At 42.7% G+C, this 25,554-nt stretch overlaps 1 protein-coding gene and 2 pseudogenes across 3 annotated transcripts in view; 2 read left to right on the plus strand and 1 right to left on the minus strand.

Moving 5' to 3' along the window:
* Positions 1-2,553: 2,553 nt before the first annotated feature.
* The window catches only part of AK4 (adenylate kinase 4), a 77,699-nt gene continuing 54,698 nt past the window's right edge, over positions 2,554-25,554 (minus strand). For all 3 annotated transcript variants that reach the window (XM_060304718.1, XM_030865855.2, XM_030865854.2), the window contains 3 exons: positions 15,322-15,494; positions 11,182-11,300; positions 2,554-8,334 (listed from right to left, as the gene is read on the minus strand). In XM_060304718.1, the coding sequence (XP_060160701.1) occupies positions 8,220-8,334; positions 11,182-11,300; positions 15,322-15,494 (407 nt within the window). In that variant the 3' untranslated portion in view covers positions 2,554-8,219. The remainder of the gene's footprint in view (positions 8,335-11,181; positions 11,301-15,321; positions 15,495-25,554) is intronic.
* On the plus strand, positions 9,395-9,824 carry LOC115858228 (nuclear nucleic acid-binding protein C1D pseudogene; annotated as a pseudogene).
* LOC115858226 (ZW10 interactor pseudogene) lies at positions 12,094-12,972 on the plus strand (annotated as a pseudogene).

Below are 25,554 nucleotides of genomic sequence, written 5' to 3' on the forward strand. Positions count from 1 at the left end.
CCTTCAGTAAACTGTAAATGTTATCTTCTGTAACATAGGCATATATGTACACACATATACATATATAATTTTATTTACACACACATATATAAAATGCATATACAACATAACTAGTTTAGGAAGGTTCCCTCAAGTATGGGTATGGTTTTCATTTAATTATTGGTTGCTTACATATTCAGTGGCTGAAACGGGGAAAATATATGGGGAAAATATGGGGAAAATCATACCCAGCTGAACTCTGGGAGAAAAAACTCAAGTGATTTATTTAAGCAGGTGGTGTTCTCTGATAAAGCAAAATTCTATATAACTATGCATTTCTTTTGGTCATCAAAATTAGAAAATCGTCCCCTTCATAGTGCCTTACCCTTACATATCCTACCCCCTCACTTCATAGATATCTAGACTAAGACCCTCATTCCTACCTCCTGAGTGCCTCTGATCCAGCAGTCCCACACCAGCTTAAAATGATATGCTGTTTGGCCCGTGCAATGCTTTCTAACGTTTAAATTGCCAACATTTAAAAATAAGATTTCAAGGGAATATACGGCTGATTCATTTTGCTGTGCAGTAGGAGCTAACACGACATTGTAAGGCAACTCTACTCCAATAAAAATTAATTTAAAAAAAAGGTTTCACACAGTGGCTCCCCTTTCAGCAAAAGCAGTGTCCCCCACACCACCTCCCCTCACTCTCGTTTCACTCATTTTTGTTCCTGACTTCTCCCTTGGAGGCATTTAACTCTCCTCTGGAGGCATTCGTTATAATCCAACCATTCCTTTTTGGTGAACCCTACATCTTAGTTCAGACCTGTAGTACAATTACAATTTTATCATGCAAATCGGATAAGTCACTTCCCAGCAGAGTCTGTACTGTCTATTGCAAATTTTAAGACCAGGTCAATACAACTTGATCTTACCTTCATCTCCTTGCCTCCACCTGGCTTACATGCTTATACTTCGATACACATCCCATCCCCTTGGCCTGCGTTCCCTCTTTCCTGCATCACTCAGCTCAAATATTAACTCTCCCTTGGTCTCTACTTAGCCAGCCAAGAGTCACTCCACCTGTATTCTGTCAAGTGTAACCCAGTGATTAACTCCAACAGTTACGTGTAGTTATTGAATCGTGTCCATCCCCTCCAGGAGACTGTAAGGAAGTCAAGGACAAAAACTGGGTCTTATTCATCTTTGCAGCCCCACAGCCTAATAGTGTTGATAAGAGAAAGTTATAACTGGATGACATATTCATCTTGGACACATTTCTATCAGTCAGCTTGGGATGAATTATGCTATGGTACCAAGCTCCACCCAAATCTTAGTGGCTTATAAAAATAAAGGTTTTTCATGCACACTACTCGTCCATCATGGATTGGCTGCATCCCTGCTCCAAGTCTCTACCTCAGGATTCAGGTAAAAGAAAAGCCCCATGAGGCTGCCAGTCTCGTTACAGAGATGGGTGCCCATGCTCTGGCTCCTAAGGCTTCTGCCCAGAAGCGGCACCTTCATTTCTGTTCACAGTCCAGTGGCTAAAGCACATCACATACCCAAGCATGAAGCCAATGGGGCAGAGATGTAAAATCCTCCTGAAAGGTGAATGGTTTGAACTTTAAAACGATATCCCACATTGCCATCATGTCCAGTTCACCTTTCAGGGCCATGGAAGCCTGGAGAACGCACTCCCCAGGCTCCTGTGTTAGCTGGCTTCTGACCGGCTGCAGCTAACGGAAGGCCCCTTTAGGAGACAGGAGAAGATGAGGTTGGGAGAAGCCAGGGTGTTTTCCCCTCTCCCTGCCACCGGGAGCTTCTCCTGCAGAGGCTGTATTTCCTCCATGCCTTGAGCTCCCACCAGACAGGCCTGGGGGTTCTGCTTCTGCTGAGTAAGCCGGGACTCTAGGACCTTAGAGTCACGTATTCCACGTATTCTGATCCAGTCTCCTAATCTGTAGGATGTGATCTGTGTAGGATGTGATGATGGGATCTGCTCACATCATCCAGCTGTTTTAAGAATAAACTAAAGAAGGTCCATGGGGCTTCCCCGGTGGTGCAGTGGTTGAGAGTCCGCCTGCCGATGCAGGGGACATGGGTTCATGCCCCGGTCTGGGAAGATCCCACATGCCACGCAACGGCTGGGCCCGTGAGCCATGGCCGCTAAGCCTGCGCGTCCAGAGCCTGTTCTCCACAATGGGAGAGGCCACAACAGTGAGAGGCCCGTGTACCGCAAAAAAAAAAAAAAAGAAGGTCCATGAAAATATGTTAATAAAGTGCTGGAAAATAAGGAGCTTGAGGGTAAACAAAGTAAGGCAACATGATGAACAGACAAGAATATGAGACTGGGGGTCATAACTCTTGGTTTCAGGGTCTCACTCTGCCACCAACTGTCACCTTATCCAGCGAACACCATGTTCCTTGTTTTCCCCATCTACAAATTGTAGAAAACACTGTTGACGAGGGGGTGGCTGCACAGTGGCATAAATGAGAATCTCTGTGAAGATGTGTATTTTCCCAAGTGTAAAAAGCTACAGAAATGTTAAAGGAACTCACTAGTTATAAGCGGAAAAAAAAAAAACTTTATTTCTATCAAATTAAAAAGTATGAATCAATCTTCAAGCAAGATAAAATCAATAACACAATTAACAGTTAAGAGAGCATGTACAGATTAGACTACAGGTTTAGAATCTTTGAATTAAGCACATACACCGAAATCAAGAGGGCCGACGACTTTCACACTGAGGAAAAGCACTGACTCATCGTAAACACGTGACTTCTGGGAAAATGGAGCTGACATCTCACAGGACAGTAAACCAGAGACGAGTTGTCATTAGGTTAGAGAACTGATTTAAGCTCGAGAGGGATCATAGTGAAATGTCTCTGTAACTCAACAATTTCCCGAGATCTATGCATCTCAAAAACAAGAACATATAAAAATCAGTAGTATAAATTCTCATAAAACTAGAAAAGCCCTCTAAGCCCTGACACCCTGTAGCTTACATAAAGACTGAGTTTTTGTTTTTCTTCCCTTTATTCTTCTCTAAATTAAACACAAAACATTGTTTTTATTTAACACATTTCTGACTTTATATCCAAAGCTTTAAATGAAGAAGAGAAAGGTTTTATGAAACGAAGTTAGACACACATCAACCCCAGGGAGAATCTTTAAGGTGCGCTGCTCTTTGACATGTGTTTAAACAGGAATTTCAAGAATTAACACTGTGCTTTCTGGAATAGCCTAATTATCACCAAAGAAGGAATGAATATTCTCTCTCTCTCTCTCTCTCTCTCTCTCTCTCTCACACACACACACACACACACACACACACACACACCAATTTAGGGAATTCCCTGAAGCATACAGATAATGGCATTTATTTTGGCAAGAACTGTGCAATTTGTTAAAAGATAAGGTACGGCATTTCTCAACACTTGCAATTATGTCTCAACAGATGCAGGAAGCAGATTTTTCCTCATAGTTGAAGTACAGCTTCATGGTTCCCCGACACCTGGGTCTTGCACACTTTTCATCTGGAAACCAGACTGGGTCAGTTATTTATGGAAAGGGACGATAACTTATGACCAGACCACATTCCCTTATTAAAAGAAGTCTCTGCTACTGGGTTCTTCTTTTGAAACACCAAATAGACAAGGAGTACTGAGAATGGAGGAGAATAGAGAGAAAGCAATTCATACTACGAATACACCTCTGTCTTATTTACCAGAATTGCCTTTCTGGTAAAACTACTGCAGTGAGAAAAGGTAGCGTCTATTAAATGAAAAGAAATGAAATTCATCAGGTAGATACGAATGCCTCCCGAGATCCTGTGACCCAGCAGAGTACAGATGAGACACATGCCCTCTGTACATACAGTGTGCAACTACCACCAGGACCCACCCAGTGCCCATTTCCTGTCTCAGCACCAGAGCCAAAAGCAAGGATTCCAGGTGGGAGCAAATATATTGTTTTACCTATTCATGAGAACAGGGAGCTCAAACTACAGAAACGTACAAAAAAGGCCTTTTTGAGTTTCCTGATTAATCCCTATAGGTAAAGGAAAAGGTTAAGTAGACAGGATTATTTCAGTTTTTAAATCCAAGGAGGCAAGATCACTGAGATAATACTATCTATTACGTAGGGTCATTGTGGAGGATTTAATTACACGATGGATGCAGTACACTTAGCACCGAGGACCAATAAACAGTAACTACCAAGAATATGCTGATACCTTCATATATTTGGAAATCTGCTGACTTTATGATTTGGGCAAAGACACTCCCCACCCCCAGCAGATGGTAAGACCTCTTTAAACAAAGAGCCAAAGTCAGATATTGAACTCAGGTCCCAGTGAACTAAATTTTACAAAAACCCTATTTATGGGTTTATATAGGCATCTTTCTATCTAAATTTATCCTGTCAACAACCTAGTAATGGCAGAAAAGGCCACAGCATCACCTCTCTCCCAAGAATCCTCTGTCACCGATGCCTATTCTTACCTTTTTCCCTTCCCTACCGAAGAGAGGGGCACAGCCTGGGTGAAGCTGGGCTGCTGGAGGATGCCAGAAGTGACCCTGTGGGAGGAAGGGGAGACAGGAAGCCAATAGCCCATTTCTGCCAGAACTGTGCATGACAAGCACTGCCACCACATCAGAGGGCGGACAAAGGTGTGGATGTGGCATTCAGGATCATGTTCATGTGTAATGTCATACAGGGAAGATAGTATGAAAGTCAAGGATGACCCTATATTAGGGGCTCAGTCACCATCTGTTCATCTGCTAGCCCTTTAGGGAAGATCAGTTACTATCAGGGCCTTGTCTCGGGGTGGGAGTGAGGGAGGGATTTGTTCTGATGTCAGGGAAGCAAAGGGAGTAGTATCTGTGAATTCGCAGGAGTCCAGGCCTGTGTGTGAGCACCACGGCTGGGGTGGCTCAGGCATAAAGGTCCCTTCAGGGGCACAATGCCATGGACACTGAAAGGGTAGGTGAAGACCTTGAGCTTGCCTCTGCCACAGATTAGCCTGGACCCAGGTCTACTTTGACAGCCTTTCACTTTATTTACAAATGAGTAGTTATGGAGGATCAAGGGCTCAGACTCTCCTCTAGCAGCTTCCTTTGCTTAAGCAAAAGTCAAAAAACAAACAACAAAAAAAGGGAACAGTCCCATACAGAGCTGAATGTCACCATAGTGAACTCTGCTATTTTTGACATGAGGCCACCTGGAAATATAAGCAAAACCAAGCAGCTCAGTGCCCTGCCTTGCTTGGGACAGGACGCAGGTAGTTAACATCCAGGAGCAGAGTCAGGAAAACCTGGCTTTGAGTCCTGACTACACTGTGCGCAGGCAGCAGGAGCCAGGGCAAGATGCTTTACTTTTCTGACCCTCGCCTTCTTTGTTTATAAACATGGAATCGTGCCTATCTCAAAGGATGCTGGAAAGAGTAAATGAGATGTTTGTAAAGGTCCTAAAACTGTACATAGCACTCAGTAGGCCTTCGATAAATGGTACCTATTATATGCTTGCTTTAGTGTTAGAGTGTATTAAACACGGCAATATTTTCAAGTTCCAAGTAAGCGGGAAGCCGGTCAGGATAGTGGAAAGCAAACTGAACGCAGAGCTGGCTAGAGTCACAAAAGGTGGGGCCGCGTAGGAATCTTAGAAACCAGCCAAACTACTCTTTTTGCCTAACTGTAATGGAACCTCATGTGTGGCAGTAGAAGGAAAACTAAAGAACGATATCCCTTTAATTTGACCTTTGTCAAAATATTTTCAAGAAAATTTTATTTTTTTTACAAAATCACTGAAGGAAAAACTAGACTTTGTTGAAGAAAACCAGAAACAGATTTTTTAGGCCACTGAACATGAAACAAGTATCATCTTTCAAAGCCCACAGAAACAGTGTTTGGCTTTTATTGGCCTCACCTAGCAAAGGTGATTGCCCTCAACTGCAGGGCAACCTCAGAAACAGCACAGCGTTGAGACACACTGAGTGGTTCTGACACTGGCACTAAGCATCTATTTTGCTGGAAGGGAGAAGGGAGGGAAGGATGGAGGAGCAGAGTATATGGAATCAGGGGTCACCTAGGCCGTTTCCCATGCCTCTTTGAAAAACTCCAAAGCCAGTGGTTACACTGGAACATCTGCTAAACATTGAAAGAAGTGAAGAAAGAGGTCTGAAGATTTTTCTGCTTCCAAAAAAGCACACACTTTCCTCTTCTGAATGATCCATATAATAACCTTAACTTTCTACTCTTCCCACTTTGTGGAAATTGTCTCTATGGCAGAAGCAATTTTCCTCATAGCAGACTTGTTTTTCTTTGCCCGATTCCCCAGGAAACCTGAGCTGTATCTGCATGTCTGATTTTCACCCTGTCCCTATCAACTGGCATTCAAACACAAGTCTTCTAAAAAGTCACTGTCATGCACTGATGTTTCAAATACCTGAACTGGGCATTTTAAATGCATAAACCTAAAAAGTAAATAATCTTCTTTCACTTTGATTCAGAGGATAAGGAGGAAACTGGTCTGTGTTTCCACTAAGGTAGCCAAAGAACATTCACATGAAGGGACAAAGGGAGAGAGATTGGCAAGAGTGGGGGGCAGTATTTGTAAGGAAGATGTACGGCTACCATACAGAATCCACTGGTCAGTGAATTGACTGTGGATTCACTGCGGCATCTTCGGAAGATAAATAATGTGTTTCAACACCACCTATGCTGAAATAGGCTTCTTTTGTTTTCTCACCAGTATGAAGAGTTAGACAAAAGTCACTCCCAGGAATAGTAAAGGACCCTCCCTGGGGACAGTCACGATGCATGAAGAGGAATATCTATTTTTAAGGCAACAGGAATAAATTTCATTGTCCTTCCCAGAGGAGAGCAAGAATTATAAAAGATGGCCACCAAGTCTGGAAACCAGGCAAATCCTTAAATAAATGGTTTACTGATACTACATTTCAGTGAATGACAAAATGGTATGATCTATATCTCTAGACTTAATGGCCACCCTATAGAAAGCATCTTTGGAATAGAATAAAAAATTACAATTTTTGTCAAATCCCATAATCGTAAACCTGTCATCATCAGTCTAGGCATGGCTAGTGCAACGTTTTCCTCAACGCCACAGGCTCCATTCCCTTCACCAACTATTTATAATATGCTTGGGTCACTCACAGGAGAAAAACACTGTCAGCATCAATATTTAGCAGCATTTTCAAAATACATTTTTTTTGTCTTGACTAAAAAGCTAAACTATTCATTTAGTCCAGTAATTCCATATGGTCTTATTTACTTCCATACATAAGATATGATATGATCTTTTAACATTTATGGAGGTGAATATTTGCCAGTTTTTCAGGGTTCCCTAAAGACTCTGAGGGTTTTATTTTGCCACAATAAAAGAAAGGAGCAGTGTCAACCCATGAGAGTCAGACCAGCAGTTTAAATAGACCCTCCACATAGCTCAGTTCCTAGTGCATAAAGAGATTCAACACAGTCCCCTAGCTCTCAGCTCTTAGAAAGGAATTTGAGAGGGATAAAAGCAGTAACAATCTGTATTACTTAATAGTCTAGGAAGGGAGAAAACAGATGTCTAATAAAAGTAGTAAAAGCCAAATCCTTTCATTCCAGGATGACTGGAAAGGAGAGATTCTATGGAGTATGGATGCAGAGAGAAGGTGTCATTCCTAAGAGAAAAAATGAATTGTGGAGACTGACTCAAGGCCAAAGAAGCAACCACTGAGAGCTTAGCTTCAATCCCACTGTCACCAGGAGGACACATACCAGAGAACCTGGGACAAAGGCAGCTACAGCCCTTGGCATTCTCAGGCCTCCTGGTGCTATGGTTCAACAGCCTTTGGGGGCTGGGGAGAACCAGGGACCACCACCATCACGTGTGAAAAGGCCGCTATGGCAACAACATGGCTGTCGAAAATCAGCTAGAGCTTGGGTTATACACCACTGGAAATCCAGCCTGTACTTGCTTGCTTTCTTGTGAAGGACTTGAGACATGTGCAGGGACATCTTAAACATGTGCAGGTAGCCCCTCTTTTAGAAAGGCAGAGAAGAGCCTCTTCATTAACTCTTTCTATTCATTAGTTTTCATAGCAGTTCACCAGTTAAACTAGAAAAGATGCTGCAAGCTATCTCAGCTAGCTGCTAATTGGGACATGGCACCAACACTACACATACAATTGAATGGATGACCATATCTTCCTGGTTCTTCCACTGGAGGGCTCAGTAGGCTTCTTTGGACTGAATAGGTGCGATCTTGTTCGAGAAAAGTGTGTAAACATAGGGCCAGATTTTGTTAGTCTCCGTTCCAGAAAATTGGTGGAGTACTCCTCGGCTCCTGAAAAACAAAGTCCAACATACAAAGCATTTTAGGTTTCCTTTTGACATGATATTAGAGCAGAAGATCCTGGGCATAATGTAAGCACAACCTCATTGTCTATATCACACATCACTGAGCGCCAAAACAGCCCCTACAAATGTATCAACACCCCTAGTAATTCTGGCAAGCTGACCATCGTGCCATCTTTTCTTCTCCCCTTTAAAAACATATTAAAGGGGGGCTTCCCTGGTGGCGCAGTGGTTGAGAGTCTGCCTGCTGATGCAGGGGACACGGGTTCGTGCCCCGGTCCGGGAAGATCCCACATGCTGCAGAGTGGCTGGGCCCGTGAGCCATGGCCGCTGAGCCTGTGCGTCCGGAGCCTGTGCTCTGCAACGGGAGAGGCCACAACAGTGAGAGGCCCGTGTACCGCAAAAAAAAAAAAAAAAAAAAAAAAAAACCATATTAAAGGGGACTTCCCTGGTGGTCCAGGGGTTAAGACTTCGCCTTCCAATGCAGGGGGGTGCAGGTTTGATCCCTGGTCGGGGAGCTAAGATCCCACATGCTTTGGGGCACAAAAACCAAAACGTAAAACAGAAGCAATATTGTAACAAAGTCAATAAAGACTTTAAAAATGGTCCACATCAAAAAACAAAAAAAACCTTAAAAAAATAAATAAAAACATATCCAAGAATAACATTATAGGGACAACCCCAAATCTGCCTCAATATATCCATTAAAAAGCAAATCACTGACAATCCTTGCTACTCTAAAACCTTTATTACTTACAACAATAGATCACGAAATACAAGAGGTGTCCTAATAATATGATCAGCAACGTCATATCTACAGGGTTGCTAACTTATTCGGGGGGTGCAAGGTCAGAAACTGATTATAGCAGAGGCTGTACACTGCTGTCCCGAATGCAGTCCACTTATAGGGTTTGTTTGGCTTCCATGCGGTTAAAATTTTTTTAACTTGTTGCCAATATAAAAACTGGGGAGAGACGGTGCACCACTGATGTCACCGCCGCTGACTGCTTTCAGGTAGGCAGGAGTGGAAGGCCCGCGAGTTGGTCATAATGGCAGGCGAAGAAATTAATGAAGACTATCCTGTAGAAAGTCATGGTATTTATCAACGTTTGAGAATTCCACTGGTGCTGTGGATGAGACGCTGAAGACCGTGACGTCTGTGTCTAGAAATGAGTTGCGTTGTTGCAGAAGTTGGACCCATTTGAACGAGCGAAAAGTGGATTTAGTTTCTACTTACACATTACATTCAGTATTTTGGGTTTATTTGGCAACTCAGGGAATCAATCCTAAGGAACATCCAGTAAAGCAAGAATTAGAAAGAATCGGAGTATACATGAACAGAGTCAAGGACATAACAGATGAGAAAGACGCTGGCAAGCTGGATGCGGGGTGGCTTCAAGATTTGTAAAAAACGCGCTCTGGGAACCAAAACCTAAAAAATGCATCAAAGTTGCCAATAAAGGAAAAAGTAAAAATTAACCTTTTGGTTTTGATGTACACATGTTCATAAAGTACGTAATTTTTATTGTTTTCCACAAAATAGATGATGATTATGTGGCAATGTAGGGTTTAAATGTATTCCTTATTGAATTCATATATAAAATTTGCATTTTAAATCTGTAATGCTAAATACTTTTTTACCCCGAAAGATTAAGTTATCTTTAGAGATTTTCCTACAGAACACTATGAGGTTTTTAACGTTGTGGTATATTTTATATTTATAGTTTACCATCTCTTGACAAGACTCATTTCTTTATACAGGTCAATCTTTCAAGTGCCTTTTTATAAGCAACTATGAAATTTAAGTTAAATGTTCTCTGTAAATATTTGTTTCTGATGCATAATGATTTTATGAAGTATGCTGAAGTTATAAATATGTCCGTTTTCACTATATAAAATTAAGAAAGCATGAAATGAGTTAAATGTCCTTTTTCTCTGTGTAGTTATTTCATTATGCTTTCATGGTTTTGGGAATCACTGCTTTTTGTGATATTTGAAGTATGAAATTAGGACTTTAAAGTTAGTCTTTAATTCTTGGCACTTTGCCAGTACGCCCCATTTAAAGTAAAATATATTCGCATTTATTTTAGATGGGAAATGAGGTTGTATAATGATGGCTGAATTTTGCATAATGGCTATACCCTATCAATAAAGCTGTAACTGTTGTGTAAAAAAATAAAAAAATAAAATAAAATAATAAAAATTGGGATTTTCTTCCACAGAGAGAGCCTGATTTCTGCTCTTCTTGAAAAACAGGGATCACTGGTCACACTGAGCCTGAGTGTCCCTGGGGTGATAACTGGCTGGAGAAACAGAGGAAGCTGTCCAGTTCAACTGTCACTCAACAGCCCAGCTTGACAAGGCCCCCACCAGCTTTGACACTCATTTCCAGTAAGTGCCTGGCCTCTGGGGCCATGTGAATTTGCAGTCTGTAGTTTTAGCTCTTCTTTGTTTAAACACCCTCCAGACATGTGGGGGCCCAAAGTCTCTTCTAATCTTCTATCCAAGTCAGATATTTACATATGGGAGTATCAAAATGTAAGTCATTATTTCAGTCCCTTAAGAGAAAAATGAAAAGTCTAGATGCAGTTTTACAGTCAAGCAGACAGAGATGATCAGGTTTTGGTCCTTATAAGAGTCTCAGCATAAAAGTACTAGGCATTCTCTCCCACGTACAATGCCAGCATTTCATCTGCCTTTCATCTGACAGGTACTGGGCCTTTTGGGTTTATCAAGCTTAAAGAAATACTACCCCACTGCAGCCCAATGTCCTTCCCATGAAGAGCCACACCTTGCTGGCTGGCCACCTGCCATGGAAACACTGAAGCACACTCACTTGTATAATTCAATGACTGGTTTTGCCACATCCTTGTACTGTCTTAGTCTGGCAGCAACTGCTTCAGGTTTGTCATCCTCCTGCTGTACCAATGGTTCACCAGTGATGTCATCGATCCCCTACAAATACCAGAGAAACCAGTTAGTATGGCCAACGGTTGGGTTATTCCACAGGTGAAATAAAACTTTCCTGGGCAAAACCATATATTCACCTTTGATTCCTACCCCGTGATGATTTAGGCCTGGGGTACAATAGTAATGGTGAAGGTAGTTGAAAAAGAAATAGCGTTCATAACAATATGTTAAGCTGTTTTCATAAGAGCTGACGTTAAATCTTTATTAACTTCTCAGGTCTTTCCAAACATGTTCCAGTGGTTCTGATAAATGAGACCTTCAACTCACAGTTCCAAATTCCATGCTGTCTCCCCCAACACCAAACAGCCATTAGACAATGTCACTCTAGCCCTCTAAATATTCCTAAAACTAGCTGCCTTTCCAAAGCTTGAGTTCATAATACGGAAAATAAATATCTCAAAGAACCAAAGAGTTTCCTTAGGGAAAACACTTCATTGAGGAGGAGGTATTTCAGTCCTGTCTCTGCTAGCTTTCAAAGAGTCACGTAGCTCTTCTGAGATTAAACTTGCTCAGGTTATTTTACTAAATTAAATAATGGCATCTGAAGGGAGAATAGGCATGAGTCATTATACCCATGAAAATCAGGAACAAACATTCTGAGAACTGAAAAACTGCAATTTGAGAAAATATGATTTTCAATATATTTTAACTTCAGGAGTCATACCACCTACTTACAAATAGCAAAATGGACACATGAGAATTGCCTACCAGGGGAGAGAGTAACAAGAAATAAATCTGTCAAAAGGTAGGCTAGAGCTGAAGCGTGGCTTGGGGAAAGATGGAGGCGGCAGAGACTAAGGCGGAGGCTGCTGCCCGAGAGGCCCTGGCCAAGGTGGCAGACATCCTGGAGCCTATAGGTCTTCAGGAGGAGGCAGAACTGCCCGTGCAGATCCTGGGTGAGTTTGTGATGGACTCCCGGAAGAAAGACAAGCTCCTCTGCAGCCAGCTTCAAGTAGCAGACTTCCCGTAGACTTTCTCGGTTCAGGAAGGCACTGCCCAGGACCTGAACCCCTTGGCTTCTGAAGACACGAGCCGGCAGAAGGCAACTGAAGTCAAAGAGCAATGGAAAGAGCTGAAGGCCACCTACCAAGAGCACGTGGAGGCCATCACAAGTTCCCTGACCCAGGCACTGCCCAAGGTGGAGGAGGCCCAAAGGAAGCAGGCCAAGCTCCAGGAGGCCCTTGAACAACTCCAGGCCAAGAAGCAAATGGCCATGGAAAAACTCAGAAGAGTCCAGAAGCAGTGGCAGCTACAACAGGAGAAGCGTCTGCAGCATCTGGCAGTGGTGTCTTCAGAGGTGAGGGAGCGTCAGATAGGAACTCAGCAGGAGCTTGAACAGCTATATCAGGAACTTGGAACCCTGAAGCAGCAGGCAGGGCAGGAGCAGTACAAGCTGCAGAGGCACCAGACCTTCCTCCACCTGCTACACACCCTTCAGGGTAAGCTGCTATTCCATGAGGCTGAGGCAGAGATGCCACAAGAGTTGCATCTTCCTACGGATAAGCCCCAGCAGCTGACCAAGCCCCAGGAGCAGAACATTCGGGACACCATGGGGAGAGATGAATGCGTGTCCTCCAAGGCCAACAACCCACAGCCTGCTGGAGAGACAGCCTTACCATGGCTTCCTGGGAGACAGCAACATGGGGAAGGATCCTAGAGCAGGAGAAAAACTAAAACTGGGATTTCATGTGCCTGAAGGAGTCATTTATTTTAATCATGAAGACACCTGGAAACTACAGGAAACTCATCTCCTTTTGTTGTAATACTGATTGCTATCAACAGTAGTCTATTTTTCACCTGAGTATCCTGTTTATTTGTAAAGAAGCTAAATGACAGCCTGGTTCATTGTTAAATTTTGTATTAGGAGCAGAGTTTTCACTTAGGACTGTCTTAGAATTCAAAAGATACTTGCTTCCTGGATGTTTGTCTTAGTTTGACAATATTAAAGTTTTGTGATGAACAGTAAAAAAAAAGGTAGGCTAAAGCAGAATCGAAAGGCTCAGGCAACTCAACGGGATAGTCTGAAACCGGCTGTAAGTTTGAATTGCACTAAAATTTTATTATAGCTCAGGGCCTTAGGTACCTAACTTACACTTAGGATTTACTGGTGAGCCACAATTATCACATGGGTATTCCAGGGCTGTTTCCCTAACAAAACATGAGACATGGGCATGGGAGAAAGCTGTACGTCACCTATAGTTCCCTCTCTTTTATTTTACTTACTGCTGCAAAGTTCAGAAGCCATTTCTGGGGCTTCAGAGTATCAGGAGATAACAACAACTGCTTCCAGAAAGAGCAGAATAGGACATCAGCATCTCTCCTGGGGCAGCTTGGCCACAACAGCTGGTTGACTTAGGCCAGAGCGGCACTTTTACTGCTATCTTTGGAAATAGCACTGTAATTGCAGGTGTTCTCTTAGGGATACCCAGTCTTTGGAAAGCAACTCAGTGTTCAAGCTTCTCAAATTTTGGGAGAGTCTGCATCAGCAGGTCTAGGCAGAGCCAAAATATGAAGCTTTTGTGTTAGACTCCAATGCATGTTCAGAACCCTATTTTCCTCCCTATACATTTTTTTCCCCATACTAGCTTTTGGGGATGGAATGGAGGAAGGGTTCTAATAAAGGACTTCCAGAACTACTTACATTTTAAAAAGAAAACTTGAAAAGGAGACCAGTGCTTAGCCCAAATGAAAAAGACTCATCAGGACTTAACGAAGACTTACAGAGCTAGGAAGGCATACTTAACCCCTTGAAGTAGTTTTCTATAGTTATTACTGACTCTATCTATATTCAAGTCTAGCCTATTCCATAAACATGAACCCAATAAGACACAATAGCCACCCCTTCCACATTTGGATAAGAACAAGTAATAGTATCTACCACCAAATAACTGAAGAATTATCAGATTGAACTAATTCATGTCTTTAACAGAAAGAACAGTTACTCTTTAAATGAATTTGTCAAAAGTTTCTTTAAACATATACCTTTACATGTATTTAATCTTATGCAGATGCATAGATGTTATATTTTGAACTTCTTCTTAAGGGCAATCTTTCATGCCTTTAGTCCTGCCTAGTCCCTCCTCCGCACTCCCACCACTCACATGACCCCACTCACTCTAACCCTGTTCCTTATTCTGTCCCAGCCTCAACTATTGGCCAGCCTAGGATAGTTCCTTTATATCTTTATCACTACTCCTATGAAGCTAGAGAGCGCTTACAGACACGTAAACAGATATACATAAAGAACGGTGGTCATAGGGAATTCCCTGGCAGTCCAGTGGTTAGGACTCTGTGCTTTCACTGCTGAGGGGTGGATTCAATCTCTGTTTGGGGAACTAAGATCCCACAAGCCGTGCAGCGCAAGCCAAAAAAAAAAAAAAAAAAGAAGAAGAAGGGCGGTCATGGTTTTAGAAAAATGTAATCATTCTGCTATTTGTTTTTCTCATTCAACAATACCCAGGAGAAATATTTCTCCGGGCCAAAGAATATACTACTATGTCTCTTTTTTTTTTAACCTTATACATGATTTTCCAAAATGTGGATATTCTCAAATTTATTTAATCATCCACATAGATGAATATTTGTTCTGTTTTCAAGTTTTGTTTTATTTTTCCCACTACAAACAACATGGAAATAAGCCTCATCATGTACATGACCTGACCTGAAAGTGCTTACATTTCCATAGACTGTACTCCCAGAAGTGGATTGAGTGAAATATGTATTTAGAAGTTTTAATGTAGGTTGCTCAGTTGCTCTTCTAAAAGACTGTTAATATTTCATATACCTAATACAGGTAAGAGTATCATTTTCCCAGATCCCAACCAGCAATAAATGTTGTAAACGTTAATTTACATCCCTTCACTACTAGTTAATGAGAATTTAAAAATATTTGCTGGCTATATATATTGCTCTTTTTGGAACAGCCTATTCATATCGTTCCCCTGCTTTTCAACTGAAATGTTTTACCTTTCTTGTCAATATGCGAAAGTATTTTGTATATTCTTACATGTACATGAGGCGGGTTGAAGTCCAGGTTATATACCCTCCCACTAGGAGGGTGAATCCAGCGTCGGCTGAGACGATCTTTGAGCGTCTCAAATGGAATGTTCAAAGTGATCACTAGGTCCAGGTCACATATTTTGTCCAAGGCTTCGGCCTGAACTAATGTTCTAGGAAAACCTAAATGCCAAAACAAAACATCAAATGTGAGACAGTTCCCAATTCAGTTAGTTGTTGAAATATTTTCAGAGACAGAATAATCAAATCTGCACATACACTACCCAGAAAGGAGATTTAATCAGGAATTTATATCTACTTCTAGAAATTTAATACTAGAAGAAAATATGTTACTTTACAACCTAGCTTTAGCATTTGGAATATGAAAGGCTAAGGAGTCACATGATAAAAGCAGTAAGTGCTAAACATCACTAGGCTAGTCCCAGCTCTAGTCTCAGCTCTGCTCTTAACTACCTGTGTGACCTTGGGCAAGTTATAACACCTCCATTTCTTCTTCTGTTAAAGAATCAAAGGGGCAAATTTTATTTGTGTCCTTTTAGTTCTAACAGCTTATGAGCATATTATTCTTAGGATACCTCTATATATACACACAAATATTTTTTAGTCTAAATCAATTAAAGTAGGATCCTTCACTCAGACCTTCATTTGAGCCTGCACCTTAGTAACAAGGTGGGCAAAATTCCAATCTCAAAAAGAACTGGTGCTTTTGAAACTACCTGGACACTGCAAAACTTATAAATTCACCCTACTTTTCTAAATGTCGGAAAATAAACTGCAGTTGAAATTTGAACTCATGGGCATCACTTCCTTTTTTGCAGTTAGTTGACCCCAAATTTTATATATATATATATATTCCCCCCCCCACCAGGGACTGACCTGCTTTAAATGTAACCCCAGGTTTGGCTGGGATGGTACACAGTAGTATCTTGTTCCTAAATAGTTTGTCAAGTTGGTCTGTTTTGTTAAAAACCTTACTGTATCCAATTATCACTTTTTAAAAAAGTGTCCTTTAAATCTTAGATAAAAGAGCTGGGTGGATGGAGAGCAGGAAAGAAAGTATAATAAGAGGTGCAATCTTCAGAAGACAAACTTAAATCACTTAACAATCAAAGAACTCCTTTTCCTATTACAGGAAGTCAGTTATTCAAACATGAATGTGCTGCACTCTGTTATAATCTCCAAGTCGTTTGAATGCCAAGGTGATTTCAGAGTGTTTGTTGCATTCAATGTGACAAAACCCACCCAACACTGTCTCTACACCCCCACTCCAGGTACCAACCTCTGCTCCCTTCAATGCCTTCCTTATTGCCTGTGAGGCCAAGCCCTTTTCTCCAAAGCCCATTCCTCCCAGGGTCCTCATCCATCGTCTTCTGCACACAGAAATAGGCCCCTCTTCCCCCCCTCTCCATACACCAGGACACTGGATGATATTTCTGATTTTCCTTGGTCTTGCATGTTCCCCAGCTGCAACCCAACTCACCTGTTCCCACAACTTCACCTTTGGGCTACCCATGACACCACTTTCCTTATCTACACTTCCATAATTTATTCTTCTTTTGTTCAGTATCACATGACATGATGCCCAAGGTTGACTTTGGCCACATCGACTTACTTTCAATACTGCTCTCTTCACTAGCTCCTTTCTATCTTTGTAGTGTCAGATACCTCTGCCTCAGGGCCTTTGCATTTGCTGTCCTCTGCCTAAAATGTTCTTCCTGCAGGTCTCCTTATCATTTCAGATATATGCATAAATGTAACTTCCTCAGGGAGACTTCTTACACTAGTATACTTAAAATAGTCCCATTCCCCTTCCACTATCTATCTCATTACTGTTTATTTTCTATTATTTATTACTATGAATAATTTCCAAGTATTTATGCTTATTTTCTATCCCTATCTCACTCTGAGAAAAGGGACTTTTTCTGTCTTGATCATTGCTATACCCTCCAGCTTCTAAAAAATTAACACAGATGAGCAACTTAGTATAGGGCCTTGTAGCTATTTCCAAAGTTTATGCCCTGATGAACTTGCTTACAGTACTTTGTATCTAAGTGTCTTTGCAAGTCCCATCTGAAATTATTCATTCCCTATATCTTACTAAACTCAACATCTGGTCTGCAGTCCAATGTAAGCCCTGGTCACAGTAAGTACAGAAATGAGAAAAAACATTTAGGAATTTTATAGCAATTCCACAGAGTAATTTTAACTCTGTTGAATCTAAAATTTGGGCTTGAATTTATTGGGTTTTTTTCTTTTAATTTTTCCAGTAATTTGTATTTGGCAAAAGAGATTGCTCTGCAGTGGATTGGGGAAACAAATAAAACTGGATTTTCGCTACAGATAATTTGTTCTAGGCTTCCCCTAGAGCTTCTTTTCTAATTTCTCCAGTAAGGGAAATTATCCAATGGCCCAAGTTCCTAAATTTTTTTTTTTTTAAACTGGGCCAACCTTTATTATTTTTTTTAAACCCCACATTTGTTTATTTATTTATTTTTGGCTGTGTTGGGTCTTCGGTTCTGTGCAAGGGCTTTCTCTAGTTGTGGCAAGCGGGGGCCACTCTTCATCGCGGTGCGCGGGCCTCTCACTATCGCGGCTTCTCTTGTTGCAGAGCACAGGCTCCAGACGCGCAGGCTCAGTAGTTGTGGCTCACGGGCCTAGTTGCTCCACGGCATGTGGGATCTTCCCAGACCAGGGCTCGAACCCGTGTCCCCTGCATTAGCAGGCAGATTCTCAACCACTGCGCCACCAGGGAAGCCCCCAAGTTTCTAAATTTTGATGTTGTTTATTGCAGAATCTCTTAAGAGATTAAGTGGTATCTCTTTACAAAGGGATACAAGAACAGAGAGACCCAAACCCAGGGCACATTTCAACTCTATTCTTATGACAAGGAAAGACAGAGTAAGTTCAAACAGAGGTGAGGAGAGGCTTATCTTGCCGAGCACAGCTAAGTTCATCGGCTATCATGTGCCCAACCTAAGCTAAACACATGCTTCCACCAGGCAACACCAGAGCTGTTCCAACAATACAGCTAACATCAGAAGAAACTGCTTTCACATCCTCATTTGCTGTCCTCTTGTGATCTCTCTTGCATTCAGGCTGGCTTCATCAGAGAAATAGGTATTTCTAATCTTACAGCCTAGGCTCTTGTGCCAATAGTCACTCAGCTCTATTCCCTCCTTCCTCCCACACTGGCTAAGCATCCCCTTCACATAAAGGCACCCGCATGTTGGGAGATTATGCCTGGAAGTATGTTCAGGGTGCTTCTGCAATGGGAACTGAGATACAGTATCTTCAAAACAGAAAACAATATTGCCTTTAAATAAACTAACTAGATTTTTTTCAAATCTCAACATAATTTCTGTCAGATCAGATTATGACTGCTTGGTATCTGGGGAAGTAAAAGGTCAAATCATACCTGCCTAAGATTAAGTACAATGTAGACACCTTGGCCTTAGCTCTGGAAGGCAGCAACGCCTGGTACACAGTGGGCAAACACTAGGGTAGTTGTCTTCTACTGTTCTTATTTATTTATTTATTTACTTATTTTACTTATTTGGCTGTGTCAGGTCTTAGCTGCGGCACGCGGGATCTTCGCTGCAGCGTGCAGCCTTCTCTCTAGTTGTGGCACGCGGGGTCTAGAGTGCACGGGCTCAGTAGTTGCAGCGTGCGGGCTTAGTTGCACTGTGGCACGTGGGATCTTAGTTCCCCGACCAGGGATTGAACCCGCGTCCCCTGCATTAGAGGGTGGATTTTTAACCACTGGACCACCAGGGGAGTCCCCTTCTAGTTTTCTATTAAGTGAATATACTTCTTTGATTAGTCTGCCTTATTTGTAAATAATTCCATGAAATTATATGACTCTTGAGCTCTGTAAAGTCTATATGTAACCCTCTATCATGGAATGGCTTGATTACTTTAAAATTGATTCATGAAGCAACTTCTCTTTTGATTATTATGAAGTTCAAAAACAGACTGACTTTTAGAATTGGGGTTTCATAGCATTTGAGTGTACTCTGGAGCCCCATATATGTGACAGTTACCAGGTAAATAATAATGTAATGCTATCTGGGTCACCCAGGAACAAGATGTGGACCCATGTGGGTGCTCATGGCTCAATTCTATCTACGGCTGCACAGACTGGGGGACAGGGAAGGGGTCTTAGGAGAGTCCAGATAAAACCACACCAAATTCTTTCCCACCAAATTCCCTTTTGAATACTACACACACCCTCAGCCAGGTGCTTTCTTCTGTCTCCCTCCTCCCAACAGCTCACTGCAGGTCAGGCTGGGGATGCTAGAGTAAGCACTTTGGCAGCAGGCCCAGGCACTATGCCAAGTCTTAGTCCACTTCAGCCTACACCACGCACCAGAGTCTGCCCTAGAAGATGAGCTTCCTGAGGTGGGGACTTAAGACGTGTCTCACTCCCCTTGTTATCTCCTGGTACTGTGCCCGGTACAATCTACATTGAAACACCAATAAAGTGAGGGCAGTAAGCCTTCCACATAAAGGCACTCTCCCACTGATGGCCAGGTCCTGCCTTTCCCTGTATAACCTACACCTCATTGAAGCTTCAAGATGACAACTGGAATTAGAAAGATGCCTGCAGCCAAAACAATCCCAAATCAATCTTTGCTCTTTCCTCAAATCCAATTTCAAGGAAAAGCCATCTTCTGAAGCAGCAGCTTCCAAAGAGACCCTCCTCAGAGTACAGAAAGAAAGAAACAGAACCTCTATTGTTTTTTTTTCCTCATTCTTTTTAATCTTCTATTTGGGAGGGCCCATTTTACCAGTTACATATTAATAAAATTGTATGTATTTATATATTTATACATAAATATGCACATACTGAAGATGTAGACAACATTTTTATTGATGAGTATGCACAAAGAACTTTAGCAATCACTCAGCCACAGTCCCTGGGGCCTTCTGTTCCAGCATCACTAGTCACTACCCTGACAAGAAAACATTGTTCTTTATCCTTTGGGTAGAGGTTGAAAGCTGAAAAAAGCCGTAGGAAAGAAGAGGCAGCTCTAAAACAGAATAACAATTCCTTCCACAAATAAAAACTCAAATATTATTGGTTAACGTTTCCTTGTCAAATGAGGTTCAGAAGCCCATCTGCTCAGCTCCCCTAGAACTGCTTCTGAACTTTGGGGGCCTCTGGAGGAATGGGTGGGAAATGCAACTGTGTACAAAATAAGCTGAATTCACAAGGAACAGATTTCAAAAATATGCTGGGCAGTGCCAACCTACTGGGCTCTCACATTCAGACCCATATTTAATTCCTTTTCTGAGAGTTTCTAAGAGTTTGGGGGGTCACTGGTGCTCTTTGCTCTCCCACAATTACAGTTCAGCACACAGACTCCGCATTCTGGTCCCACCCAGTCACCAGGGAACTCAACCCAAGCATAGCTTAGAGCTCGGGCACAGCATAGCCATGACAGTAATAACCTTCCCACTCTAGTTATCTGTTTGCCCCTTTCATCACCTCATTTTTAGATAATAAAGCTCTTTAAATTTACTTTCCTGATCCAGTTCAATACCTTATCATGGGGCTTCCCTGGTGGCGCAGTGGTTGAGAGTCCACCTGCTGATGCAGGGGATGCGGGTTCGTGCCCCGGTCCGGGAAGATCCCACATGCCGCGGAGCGGCTGGGCCCGTGAGCCGTGGCCGCTGGGCCTGCGCGTCCAGAGCCTGTGCTCCGCAACGGGAGAGGCCACAACAGTGAGAGGCCTGCGTACCGCAAAAAAAAAAAACAAAAAAAAAACCCACAAAAAAACCTTATCATGATGAGCCTTAATTTAGGTTAAAATTCAGAAGACTGGTAGATTCAGCACAAAGATTCAGCCTCAAGCTGCTGGTAGTACAGGTGTGCCTTGTGGCGGCAATGGGACACAACTTGCAAGGAGCTAATCTACACGCAGGCTGCACTAACTGTAACAGAACCCAAACCGAGAAAGGTATGGCTCTGCAGTCCTTTCCACCAGTGTGCACCCCATTTCTAGAAACATTCACACAGACAAGGAAACTCTAGAAGCTGGACTAGATGGTTTCCAGGTTCCAATAATAATTCAGTAAACACAGCCTTTATGCTTCACGCGTATTTTTAGTCTACAGTTTACAAAGTACTTATATAAGTTTACTTATTTCATTCTTCACGTCAACCCTAGGAGGTCGGCAGAGCAGGAATTATCACCCTCTGTTGGATAGATGAGTATGTTTGCCTTCAGTGAGGGTCAACAGAGGAACTTGGATTTAACATCGGGTCTCTGGTCTTTCAAGTGCTCTTTCTATTCTACTATGCTGTTGTTCCAGGGGTATAAAGGAGGGGTACTTAAAAGAATCCTAAATGTCACCCCATCTATCTTTCTTCAACCAAAAGAGCAGAGCATCACGGTAACATCCTCATCATCATGGTTACTATTTGTCGAGCATCCTCAATGTGCCAGATATATTACATGCAAGAGAAAAACCAAAACTTTGCAGTAGCCGGCAAAGGCTTGCTGTTGTTCCTGATTCTTCTCTCTCCTCCTCTCTCCTCGTCTCCCTGCACATCACTGACATCCTTGCTGTTCTCAAGCAGGCAGGCTCACTCCCGCCTAAGACATTTATAGTTCACGTCCCCTCTGCTTAGAAGGCTCTCACTCCAGATGTCCAGGTATGCCCTCAGCTTCACAAGCCTTGGCTCGAAGCAGGTCTGTTAGTGAGGGCTTCTCTAACCAGCCCACCACTGGCGCCCCATTCACCCTTCATTCTTTTTCTTTTTTTCTCTGCATCACTTTTTGTCTATGACTTATTCTCTGAGTGCTTTTATTCCCACCAGAATGTAAGCGAAATGAGGGCAGAACTTTCAAAGTTATTTGCTGCCATATCCTTAGTGCCTAAAACAGTGCCTGGCATATAGTAGATGCTGAACAAATATTTGTTGAATGAATTAATAAGTATCTCAAAAGTCACAATTCTGCCAGGTGAGCATCATCCGCATTTTAAAGTTATAAAAGCTGAGGCTCAGAAAAGTTAAGTGACTTGCCCAAGACCACATATTTAATAACCGAGGAACCTAGAACCAAGGAACCAAGTGCTATCTGACTTCAGAATCACACACCATGTACCACACCTGGCTGTCTTCCTTCTGAAACAGAAAACTGCATACTATGAGAAGCAAATTCTCAGATGGGAAGCAGTGCCTGCCTGCTGCTGGCAACCAGAGCGGTCAGCTTACAAAATGACTTGAGAAACGCAAATCCTGGTGGCTTCAGGGGTTCTGCCTGGTCTAGTGCTGCAGGCACAGACGCGCCAGATTCTGTTCCCACATATGCATAATAAATATTCTGCATCTTGCTTTTTTCTGTTAATGTATCTTGAATATTTTTTATACATAGTACACATTGCTCCCTCACTCTCTTTAATACCTGCAGAGTACTCCCTAGTTTGGATGTGTCATAATTTAACCAATCCCCCTACTGCTAGACATCTAAACGGTTTCCAGTATACTCCAATAAATACCATTGCACACACCATTAAACACATGACTAGGGAAAAACAGCATGGCAAGTATAGACTCTGAGAATGAATATAGACTCTGGAGACAAACTTCCTCGGTTAGCGGTTCACCTATGGTTTTCTCACTTTGCGACGTTGGTTACCTAACCTTTCTGTACCTTTGAGAATGATGATATCTAATTCAAAAAATTACTATATGTAAATCCCAGCATGGTGGCTGGCCCAGGGCAAAGTGCTGGAGAAGGAGTGGAAAATGGGGGAAAATGAAAACCACGTGGAGCTGGAAGTCGAAAGACAAGTAGCAAGTTTGACAGTAAGAAGGACGTGAAGGATGAAGACAAGCTTGGGCTTTTATAAAAGTATGAAAGAGGTGGTAGGGAGACAGAATACCATCACCACCACAATCACCCAACAGGATGCTTTCACGTGGGAGAAATGAATCGCCTCAAAAACAGAAGAGGTGGGCTTCCCTGGTGGCGCAGTGGTTGAGAGTCCACCTGCCGATGCAGGGGACACGGGTTCATGCCCCGGTCCGGGAAGATCCCACATGCCGCGGAGCGGCTGGGCCCGTGAGCCATGGCCGCTGAGCCTGCGCGTCCGGAGCCTGTGCTCCGCAACGGGAGAGGCCACAACAGTGAGAGGCCCGCGTACCGCAAAAAAAAAAAAAAAAATTGAAGAGGGTTTCCCTGGTGGCGCAGTGGTTGAGAGCCCGCCTGCTGATGCAGGGGACACGGGTTCGTGCCCTGGTCCAGGAAGATCCCACATGCCGCGGAGCGGCTGGGCCCGTGAGCCATGGCCGCTGAGCCTGCGCGTCCGGAGCCTGTGCTCCGCAGCGGGAGAGGCCACAACAGTGAGAGGCCTGCGTACAGCAAAACAAACAAACAAACAAACAAACAAAACAAAACAGAAGAAACAAGAAAAAAAAGTAACATTGTAAGGGGAGACCCAGGTTTTCCTTAAGACAGAAGGTAGACAGAGCATTCTACAAAGAGAGAGCATGTGGAAGGTGGAGAAAATTGATAAGGAAAGAGGATTCCAGAGTACGGTGGAAGAATCAAGAATTAGGGGCAGGAGGAGGGGAATCAGTAACAAAGAGAAGAGAATTTTTAAAAGGTCATGTAAGAGGGATGTAATGTAAGAGGGATGACTTACATTTCCATTAATAATCAGGCATCACAGTTGGAAGTAACCAGTCTCAAATAGTATAATTTTCAGGGCAGCTGTGGTGTCCTCATCTCTGAAGTGGTCACCAAGGCCCTGGGGATGGGCCGGGGATCCCACTGAAGTTTGGGGTACAATGTCACAGGCCTGAAGGGGCACAGGTCCCGTCTGTCACTCTAGTTAGGCGTAAGGACAAAGGCTCCATGGAGTGAGGAGCAGTGTTTATCTGCTTATAAGATAATTAAGAAATGAATATCCTTCAGCCTACAGATCCTAATTTTAAGACTTCAGGGCAGACAACAGGAAATGGTACTCAAAAAGGCAGCATGGGATCTTCCCTGGAGGCACAGTGGTTAAGAATCCACCTGCCAATGCAGGGGACACAGGTTCGATCCCCGGCCTGGGAAGATCTCACATGCTGCGGTGCAACTAAGCTCATTCACCACAACTACTGAGCCTGCGCTCTAGAGCCCGAGAGCCACAACTACTGAGCCCGAAAGCCACAACTACTGAAGTCCGCATAAAAAAATAAAAAAAATAAATAAATAAATGGTAGCTCCAGAATTCCTTGAATTTATTTACACCAGTGTCTCAAGTTGGGCTGAGTAAATCCTCAAAGTAATTCATTTGTTTTTGTAAATGTCTGTTGTTTATTTTATTTATTTATTTATTTTTGGCTGCGTTGGGTCTTCGTGGCTGTGCGGGCTTTCTCTAGTTTTGGCGAGCAGGGGCTACTCTTCATTGTGGTCTGCGGTCTTCTCATTGCGGTGGCTTCCTTTGTTGTGAAGCACAGGCTCTAGGTGTGCGGGCTTCAGTAGATGTGGTGCACAGGCTCAGTAGTTGTGGCTCACGGGCCCTAGAGCTCAGGCTCAGTAGTTGTGGCACATGGGCTTAGTTGCTGCCCCGCACGTGGGATCTTCCCAGATGAGGGATTGAACCTGTGTCCCCCGCATTGGCAGGCAGATTCTTAACCACTGCGCCACCAGGGAAGTCCCAAAGTAATTCGTTTGTAATTCTCACATCAATCAACTGCCAAGAAGAGAATGTCAGAAGAGGTGCAATGTGACCAGCACATTTTAAACCGTTTTTTAAAAAGCGTTATTATCCAGCCATACATACTTTGTCAAAAGAACATAATGTCAGAGGGGCGGAGTATGAAGACTACTTGAAACCTGTCAAGCAAGATGCCCCTGTATCAGGACATGAGATGTTCATATTGACTTGGGGGGTGGGTAACTGTGGGCATTTTGCTCTAGAATACATTTAGCTACCATTTGATATCCACTGATCCAAGTTCTCTGCTAGAGATCTACTCTTGGTGTGAAATTCAACTCGTTGGTATTCTGAATTGCTAGGCTACTGGGATTTGGAAGGAAACAAATAATTAGCTAATGTATGGAATGTTAAACCATGATCCCATGGAAGTCTTGTAACAGAAAATCTGTATCTAAATAGGAAGAGCCATTCTGAACATGAAAGTGTTTCAGTGCATATGCAAAGTATTTAAATACATTCTAACCAAGAGATTATCGTCTCTTAATTAAGTGATTTAGACGAG

This window comes from Globicephala melas, chromosome 1, assembly GCF_963455315.2.
Source record: "Globicephala melas chromosome 1, mGloMel1.2, whole genome shotgun sequence".
NCBI classification, from domain to species: domain Eukaryota; kingdom Metazoa; phylum Chordata; class Mammalia; order Artiodactyla; family Delphinidae; genus Globicephala; species Globicephala melas.